Source organism: Giraffa tippelskirchi, chromosome 10 (genome assembly GCF_054371585.1).
Source record: "Giraffa tippelskirchi isolate mGirTip1 chromosome 10, T2T-mGirTip1v1.2.pri, whole genome shotgun sequence".
Lineage (NCBI taxonomy): Eukaryota > Metazoa > Chordata > Mammalia > Artiodactyla > Giraffidae > Giraffa > Giraffa tippelskirchi.
In genome coordinates this window covers 54795474-54805351 of record NC_137284.1, presented here as the reverse complement: position 1 = coordinate 54805351, position 9878 = coordinate 54795474, and the positions used below count along the sequence as shown (strand labels likewise).

The 9878-nt window shown below is 42.5% G+C and overlaps 1 protein-coding gene across 1 annotated transcript; it reads right to left on the bottom strand.

Moving 5' to 3' along the window:
* Nucleotides 1-645: 645 nt before the first annotated feature.
* LOC145522778 (uncharacterized) lies at nucleotides 646-7589 on the bottom strand. The gene is made up of 3 exons (XM_081531745.1): nucleotides 7476-7589; nucleotides 6819-7031; nucleotides 646-5832 (listed from the first exon to the last, which is right to left on the bottom strand). Exon 3 carries the CDS (start codon nucleotides 4880-4882, stop codon nucleotides 3686-3688), a length of 1197 nt encoding a protein of 398 aa, XP_081387871.1. The 5' UTR covers nucleotides 4883-5832; nucleotides 6819-7031; nucleotides 7476-7589; the 3' UTR covers nucleotides 646-3685.
* Nucleotides 7590-9878: the final 2289 nt, after the last annotated feature.

The following is a 9878-nucleotide window of genomic DNA, read 5'->3' as shown; positions in this document are numbered from 1 at the left end:
GAGCCTGGTGGACTACAGTCCATGGGGTTGCAAGAGTTGGACACGACTTAATGACTAAAGCACCACCACCACTACACCAAATATAAACATTAATTTCAGATGGATTCTAAATCTAAATGTAAAAGAAAATACCAAAAGGCTTAAATGATATTATAGGAGAATATCTTTATGACCTCAAGATAGAGAAAGTGTTAAGAAGATACAGTACATTTTAAAGACAGTGATAATTGGTATATACTTGAAGTTTGTGTACACTGAGACAGCCCTGGGAAAGTGAAATGTGACCAAGGTGTTGGCTCAAACACAGCTGTCAACAGGCTTGTATCTGGAAATACTTAAATAAATCTTACAAAGATAACAACGCAATTAAAAACACACATGAGACAATGTATGCATGTAGACATCAAGTCATGGATAGGAATGTTCATCAAATCGTAGTGTGGCTGACAATTGCCAAAATCTAGAAATTTCAAATGTCCATCAGTTGTAGCGTGGACAAATACATTTCACCACAGCATTCATAAAGTGGACTTATGAATAAAATGGACACACACATGCACACACACACAAATTAAAACGCACATGTGGTTTAATGGGTACATTATAACTGTACAACAATAAAGACAAATAGCACAGCAGAGTATTGAGTAGGAGCAGCTGCACACAAAAGCTTGCATGTATTTAATTCCATTTAGATAGAGTTTAAAATGGGTAAAATAACCCATGGTTGGCAGTGAGGATTAGAAGGCCCCTTTGGGAAGCGGGAGCGGGTAGAGCATGAAGAGGCTTGAAAGGAACATTGAGCTGGGGATGATCTTCTTTTCCTTGGTCTGTAGAATCTGTGGGAAGCCACACGTGTAGACAGAGCTTGTTGAGAATGGATTCCTGGTGAGCAGAGCCTGAAGCCTGGGAATTATGGAGACAGTGTTGTCTGGGAAACAGATGAAGCAGGAAGGTGACAGGGAATGGGGAGAGGGAAGATGCTAGAGAGGATGTAGCCTTGGATAAAGGCCAGCCTGAACTTCACTCATAGAGTGGAGGACTCTGAACCGAAGTTCATGCAGCCCTGCTTGCCCGAGGGCAAGGGGTTATTTCATCTCAAGCAGTTAGTCACTGGCTGATGGTTATCTTCAAGCTGGCTGTGAAGATTGCAGCTTCTCCCAGAAGGTAACTCCTGGGTAGTTCACCAGAGAAGGGCCAGCACTTGGAGTAGCAGGAAAGGCACCCACCTGGTGGTCAAACAAGAAACCCTAAAGCATCTACTGGGGACTGGAATCCTACAACTAAGGAATGTACATATTCAACTGTGCTTGGTACCAAAGCCAGGGGCTAACATGAGTCTCCTAACAGGTCCTCTAAGCACTATCACTGGGCTCACCTGTGGGTGCTCCTCACTCCCTGCCTCTCCACAGCCCCACAACTCTGGAAGCATCGGTATCTCTTTGAACTCCTGTCTGTCCTGTGTATACGTTTGGAGAAGGCTCCCCACACCTTTGTCAAAGCATCCCCCAGTTGCCCCATCCCGGGAGGTCCACACTTTATGTTTCAGCTGTCCCTGCTGGAGTAGCATTAGTAAGTTTGCTGAGGGGAAGGGAAAGAAAGACCCTGAGACATTTCATCGTGTTTATATTCTTCCTCAAATACTTCAAATGGAAAACATCTACTGCCTTGAGGAAAGCCTCCCACTGGGTTGGTGAGTATCATAATTCCATATTAATGAAACTGACAAAGATTCCTCATCCCCTCAACTCTGTACATTTTAAAGCCTTTTCATGGAGACTGGCTTTGGCCAAAGCTCTTTCCCTACATCTTAGATTCTTTCTCTAGTCTTGGACAGGAAAGAGCTTCTTATTTTCCTGCAAAAATAGTTCACTCACTTTAGAATATTCCTATCCCTGATACAATGTAATAGGCTATGTTAATAGCTCACATAGAGAGAAAAGGGAAATTATAGAGGGGAGAGAAAAATTACTTTTCCCTACACATTGTGAGAGATGAGACTGAGGAGATCTCCTAGAGGAACATGATTTCCTCAATATATTATTCAGTAGGTCAGTTTAAAACAGAAGAGGCACACACAGGAGCGGACATGAAACACAGCCCTTCATCTCAATTCCAAAGTGGCATCAATGATACACACATTTCACATAAAATAAGTAAATAATGAAAATTAGGAAAAGCAAAGAATACAGAAAGATGCAAAATTGTAAGTGAATTCTTGCCCCAGGTTCATATCTGAGTCTTGTTTTCAAAGGTAAACATTGGCAGCAGATTTTTGTTATTCTTTTGATAATTAGTTCAGTTCAGTTCAGTCACTCAGTCGTGTCTGACTTTTTGTGACCCCATGAATCGCAGCAGGCCAGGCCTCCCTGTCCATCACCAACTCCTGGAGTCTACCTAAACCCATGTCCATCGAGTCGGTGATGCCATCCAGCTATCTCATCTTCTGTTGTCCCCTTCACCTCCTGCCCTCAGTCCTTCCCAGCGTTAGGGTCTTTTCCAATGAGTCAGCACTTCGCATGAGGTGGCCAAAGTATTGGAGTTTCAGCTTCAACGTCAGTCCTTCCAATGAACACCCAGGACTGATCTCCTTTAGGATAGACTGGTTGGATCTTCTTGCAGTCTAAGGGACTCTCAAGAGTCTTCTCCAACACCACAGTTCAAAAGCATCAATTCTGCGGCGCTCAGCTTTCTTCACCGTCCAACCCTCACATTCATACACGACTACTGGAAAAACCATAGCCTTGCCTAGAAGGACCTTTGTGGGCAAAGTAATGTCTCTGCTTTTAAATATGCTATCTAGGTTGGTCATAACCTTCCTTCCAAGGAGTAAGCGTCTTTTAATTTCATGGCTGCAGTCACCATCAGCAGTGATTTTAGAACCCCCCCCCCAAATAAAGTCTGACACTGTTTCCACTGTTTCTTCACCTATTTCCCATGAAGTGATGGGACCAGATGCCATGATCTTAGTTTTCTGAATGTTGAGCTTTAAGCCAACTTTTTCACTCTCCTCTTTCATTTTCATCAAGAGGCTCTTTAGTTCTTCTTCACTTTCTGCCATAAGGGTGGTGTCATCCGCATATCTGAGGTTATTGATATTTCTCCTGGCAATCTTGATTTCAGCTTGTGTTTCTTCCAGCCCAGGGTTTCTCATGATGTACTCTGCATATAAGTTAAATAAGCAGGGGAACAATATACAGCCTTGACATACTCCTTTTCCTATTTGGAACCAGTCTGTTGTTCCATGTCCAGTTCTAACTGTTGCTTCCTGACCTGCATACAGGTTTCTCAAGAGACAGGTCAGATGGTCTGGTATTCCCATCTCTTTCAGAATTTTCCACAGTTTGTTGTGATCCACACAGTCAAAGGCTTTGGCATAGTCAATAAAGCAGAAATAGGTGTTTTTCTGGAGCTCTCTTGCTTTTTTGATGATCCAGTGGATGTTGGCTATTTGATCTCTGGTTCCTCTGCCTTTTCTAAAGCCACCTTGAACATCTGGAAGCTCACAGTTCACGTATTGCTGAAGCCAGGCTTGGAGAATTTTGAGCATTACTTTACTAGCATGTGAGATGAGTGCAATTGTGCGGTGGTTTGAGTATTCTTTGGCATTGCCCTTCTTTGGGATTGGAATGAAAACTGATCTTTTCCAGTCCTGTGGCCACTGCTGAGTTTTCCAGATTTGCTGTCATATTGAGTGCAGCACTTTCACAGCATCATTTTTCAGGATTTGAAATAGCTTGACTGGAATTCCATCACCTCCACTAGTTTTGTTCATAGTGATGCTTTCTAAGGCCCACTTGACTTCACATTCCAGGATGTCTGGCTCTAGGTGAGTGATCACACCATTGTGATTATCTGGGTCATGAAGATCTTTTTTGTACAGTTCTTTTGTGTATTCTTGCCACCTCTCCTTAATATCTTCTGCTTCTGTTAGGTCCATACCATTTGTATCCTTTATCAAGCCCATCTTTGCATGAAATGTTCCCTTGGTATCTCTAATTTTCTTGAAGAGATCTCTAGTCTTTCCCATTCTGTTGTTTTTCTCTATTTCTTTGCATTGATCGCTGAGGAAGGCTTTCTTATCCCTCCTTGCTATTCTTTGGAACTCTGCATTGAGATGGGAATATCGTTCCTTTTCACCTTTGCTTTTCGCTTCTCTTCTTTTCACAGATGTTTGTAAGGCCTCCTCAGACAGCCATTTTGCTTTTTTGCATTTCTTTTCCATGGGGATGGTCTTGATCCCTGTCTCCTGTACAATATCATGAACCTCTGTCCATAGTTCATCAGGCACTCTCTCTATCAGATCTAGTCCCTTAAATCTATTTCTTACTTCCACTGTATAGTCATAAGGGATTTGATTTAGGTCATATCTGAATGGTCTAGTGGTTTTCCCTACTTTCTTCAATTTAAGTCTGAATTTGGCAATAAGGAGTTCATGATCTGAGGCACAGTCTGCTCCAGGTCTTGTTTTTGCTGACTCTATAAACCTTCTCCATCTTTGGCTGCAAGGAATATAATCAACCTGATTTTGGTGTTGACCATCTGGTGATGTCCATGTGTAGAGTCTTCTCTTGTGTTGTTGGAAGAGGGTGTTTGCTATGACCAGTGCATTCTCTTGGCAGAACTCTATTATCCTTTGCCCTGCTTCATTCTGTACTCCAAGGCCAAATTTGCCTGCTACACCAGGTGTTTCCTGACTTCCTACTTTAGCATTCCTGTCCCCTATAATGAAAAGGACATCTTTTTTGGGTGTTAGTTCTAAACGGTCTTGTAGGTCTTCATAAAACCGTTTAAGTTCAGCTTCTTCAGAGTTACTGGTCGGGGCATAGACTTGGATTACCATGATATTGAATGGTTTGCCTTGGAAACGAACAGAGATCATTCTGTCGTTTTTGAGATTGCATCCAAGTACTGCATTTCAGACTCTTGTTGACCATGATGGCTATTCCATTTCTTCTAAGGGATTCCTGCCCACAATAGTAGATATAATGGTCATCTGAGTTAAATTCACCCATTTCAGTCCTTCTCAGTTTGCTGATTCCTAGAATGTCAATGTTCATTCTTGCCATCTCCTGTTTGACCACTTCCAATTTGTCTTGATTCATGGACCTAACATTCCAGGTTCCTATGCAATATTGCTCTTTACAGCATTGGACTTTTCTTCTGTCACCAGTCACATCCACAGCTGGGTATTGTTTTTGCTTTGGCTCCATCCCATCATTCTTTCTGGAGTTATTTCTCCACTGACCTCCAGTAGCACATTGGGCACCTACCGACCTGGGGAGTTCATCTTTCAGTGTCCTATCTTTTTGTTTTTCATACTGTTCATGGGGTTCTCAAGGCAAGAATTCTGAAGTGGTTTGCCATTCCTTTCTCCAGTGGACCACATTCTGTCAGACCTCTCCACCATGACCTGTCCTTCTTGGGTGGCCCCACACGGCATGGCTTAGTTTCATTGAGATAGACAAGGCTGTGGTCCGTGTGATCAAAGTGGCTAGTTTTCTGTGATTATAGTTTCAGTGTATCTGCCCTCTGATGCCCTCTCACAATACCTACCGTCTTACTTGGGTTTCTCTTACCTTGGACGTGGGGTATCTCCCCACGGCTTCTGCAGCAAAGAGCAGCCGCTGCTCCTTACCGTGGACAAGGGGTATGTACTCACGGCAGCCCCTCCTGACCTTGAATGTGGAGTAACTCCTCTCGACCCTCCTGTGCCCAAGCAGCCGCCGCTCTTTGGACATGGGGTAGCTCCTCTCGGCCGCTGCCCCTAACCTCTGGCCCCGTGTAGCTCCTCTCGGCTGAGCTTCTGTGCGGTCCGTCACAGCTGCAGCGCTTTGATAATCAAGGATTCATAAATATGTATATAAGCATTTGTTGAATATATATATAACATCTATAAATATATAATATATATTCAGCAAAAATATATAAAGAAATATAGTTATGTGTGTATGTGTGTATATATATGTATATGTACAGATATACACATATATGTACATACATAAGTGGGCTTCCCTGGTGGCTCAGCAATAAAGAACCCGCCTGCCAAAGCAGGAGATGCAGGTTTGATCCCTGGATCAGGAAGATCCCCTGGAGAAGGAAATGGCAACCCACTCTAGTATTTTTGCCTGGGAAATCCCATGCACAGAGGAGCCTAGACGGTTACAGTCCATGGGATTCAAAAGAGTCAGACACAACTTAGTGACTGAGTGCACACATACATAGGGACATATATATCTATGTTTACACAAATGATATGACACTGTGTACACTTAGTTTCCTCAGGTAATGTCAGATCCTGGAGGGTATGAAGCTAACATGCTCACCTTTGTTTTTATACAGAGCTGCATTTCCTGCTTTCAAATAAAGTTTGTTTTGAGTGAGTATCAACTGTTAATGTCCTTTGATCAACAGAGTTCCAGATTTCCATCCCAGCCATTTCCAGAATCACATTTCTGTTAAAGATAGCTAGATTTTTAAATGAACTGATTTCCAATATAAGTTATAAATTTTCAGGGAAAATGATTCTTCTTTTTTTTAGTGTGTGTGTGTGTATCTAGTCCCTTCCTAGGTTCAAATCTCCAGGGTTAAATGATTTGAACACATTAACTAAGATATAATGCAATTCCATAAATAAACTTTGTATTATAACTGCAAATACCACGTGAAAATTACTGTTTTTTTTTCTCCTATTAAGGGCATTTCTATTCCTTCATCATTTATGATTCCAAATTCTGCATTAAACTTCACTTATCCTCACAGAGGCTTCAAATTGTCTATGTAAATACTGTTTTAAGTGGGAGGATTTTAAACATTACCTTTAAACATTGATACTGTTACAGATTTCTCACACGTTTAAGTTATCTTCGCTGAGTAGACTTGTAGAATTTTAGCTGCATCACTGATAATTTAAGACAAATTCTTTGAAGTTGGATTACTGAGTCAGGAATATGAATCCCAATCTTAAGATACATCAGATGCTTTGATGTAGGGCGATAGACATACTGATATTTTCCTTGTTGAACAAGTTCCTGTCAATGAATAATGCATAATTCCCCAGTTTCCAAGTGGAAGAGGCATAATACACCTGGGAAGTGAAATACATGGGCGGCTGGAAAGAGGAGGCTTTGAGCTGTGTTATTGGGGGCAATAACTTAAAATAAAACAGTACCAAAAATAAATAAATAAGAAACCCTTGATGGAATATCATGGGATTCTTCCAGAGAGGAAAAGGAAGATGAAGAAGAGGCTGGGCGGCCAGGATACCTCTGTGAATAGAAGCCATAAAAATGATTTACGGTGAAGAGCATATAGAGTTGAGGAGATGACAACCAGCCCAGACCATGAGCTGGAAACTGGACACACTTGAGCTGGAGAAGACTCGGGGGAGAGGACAGCTTGAGTATCTCTGATGGGGGGTCCTGTGCACCTGCGGTGTGGTAGAAGCAGCCACGGGAGATGGGTTGTGCCATCACCTGGGTGCAGAAAGAGACGCTAGTCCAGCTCTGTGACTCCACCAGAGGAGGGGCTCTGGAAACCCCCAGGTGCCAGGGAGAGGGTTCAGGGGAAGCTGCAGGATTTGGCCGCCTGATCCAGAGATTCTGTAAAGCACGGTATGACTACTTTCTCTACAAGACCTCATTGTTGTTCAGTCGCTAGGTCATGTCTAACTCTTTGTGACTCCATCGACTGTAGCCCGCCAGGCTCCTCTGTCCATGGGATTTCCATGGCAAGAATCCTGGAATGGGTAGCCTTTTCCCTCTCCAAGGGATCTTCCTGACCCAGAGATTCCTTACCACTAAGCCACCAGGGAAGCTCACAGGACCTCATAGGATTGGCTATTTCAAAAGAATTTGCATAGTTCGCTGACTAGAACAGGAACAAAGAAGATTTGGCCCCAAAGCAGTGAATCCTGCAAAGGAGAGAAGAGAAAGAAGAAAGAAGAGAAAGTTAGTGACGAAGCTGAGATCAAAGCCACCTGGCTTCCTCGTGCCCCTCTCATGCTCCAGGGGCCACAGACGCATCAGCTAGCAGTATGGACTTGCTTCCAGAATGTTCTGCTCACTCAGTTCTCTCAGCGTGCCAGTGCACAGCACCCCACATCAGGTTTGCCCCCAGCTCTTTCTACATTGTGCCCCATCTGAGCCCCTAAGTAGCTGTTGCCTCTACACAATATTGCCAGTGAGTTTGTATTGCTCTGTTTACGGTGAAAGGACTGTATTTCACCATGAGAATTTATCAGAAAGATAGGCACAAAAGGAGTAACTGGAGTGGTGGCATCCTGAACTACCGTCACAGCATGAGTTAGGAACTGGAGGGCCCTGTGCCAGGCCCCCTGTGTGTGCTGACAAGGCCCTAGCATTCTGCCTGCCAGGGCTCACCCGCCGTTTCAAAAATGCGGATGGCACATCCCGGACTCTAACATTTCTTGAATCCCTAAAGGTGTGTGAAGACAAGTGAGAGAAAAGGGATACCCCCTGCTTGAAAACTATACTGATAGTTTCTAGAAGGATAATACAGTCAGAAATGAAAGCATAGGAACAATAGACATGAAAACCTTTGACCAAATAAGAGGTGAGACTGCCACAAAAAATACTTTCATAGAACTGTTTTCTCCATTAAAATGAGATTTTTCTATTGCATGGTGTTTTAATCAGAATTACACTAGGAAGCTGAAATGAAACCAACAGACTGTAGAAAGTCTATTTGTCTAACCAGGGGACTGGTCTCTAAGCATTCTGCTTCATTTCAGTCTCTTGCTGTGTCACGTCACATATCCAGAATGCAATTGAAAATGAAATTATCTGTGACCACGTCAACTTCCTAGTATTTATTTAAAATACAAGTGCTCTTTTCTGGAACTTTATTAATTCCAAGACCAAAGAAAAATAATTTTAACAAAGTGTGATGCATTAAATTAAATTCTAAGATGTGTCAAAAGTTTAGTCAGTTAATGTGTGTGTGATGAGTGGCACTCATGGGCATGGTTGCATCTGGGAGAGAAAGTGTTCTCAAAAAAATGTGCCTAGTTCATTTCACCCTCTTGAAACATAAAACTATGACCACAGGGGCTGGAGTGGGTAAAGTTGCTCAATGATCTGAAACAGAACCTGAAGTTTCCCTTTAAGGAGGAGGAAACTAATAGCTGGGGTTCTCAGGAGGGAATAACCTCACCCAGGGATGTTAATGATGCTCATCTTATGAAACTACCACCTGGAGCATAATATTTACATCAAACTACAGAGAACAAGGAGTCACTTCATTTCTCAGATACAGCTTTTCCTCATTTAGGAGCTGGTGAGACACTTTCTCCAGGGATCGCTGTGGGAAGAGATCCATCCTGGTGGGGTCATTGCTTGAAGATGTTCAAGCTCTTGTGTGTTTATTACCTTTAAAAATTTCTATTGGAGCATAGTTGCTTTACAATGTTGTGTTTCTACTGTGCAGCAAAGTGTATCAGTTATATGTATACATGTATCATCTTTGGATTTCCTTCCCACTTAAGTCATTACAGAGCATTGAGGAAAGTTCCCTGTTCTGTTCTGTAGGTTTTTCATCACTTATCTACTTTATACATAGTATAAATAGTGTAACCCATATTTCATAACTACAAGGGAGGCTTGTCCAATGCTCATTTTAGTTATCATCTTTATCAGTTTGTATCTGGAGATGTTTCTTTACATCAGCTAGCCTCTGCAAAGTGCTTGCTCTTTGTCCTAACTCTATGTTTACTTGCAGATTTGTTTTCTGAGAATCCTGAACTCTGGTTTTATGGGCATCTCTCTGTGTCTGGGTTCTGATGGGGCATGGTTTCTTTGTGACAGGAATGTGACCAGAGAAGGGAGCCCTACCTGCCTGAGTGCCGAGACATCTGCTGT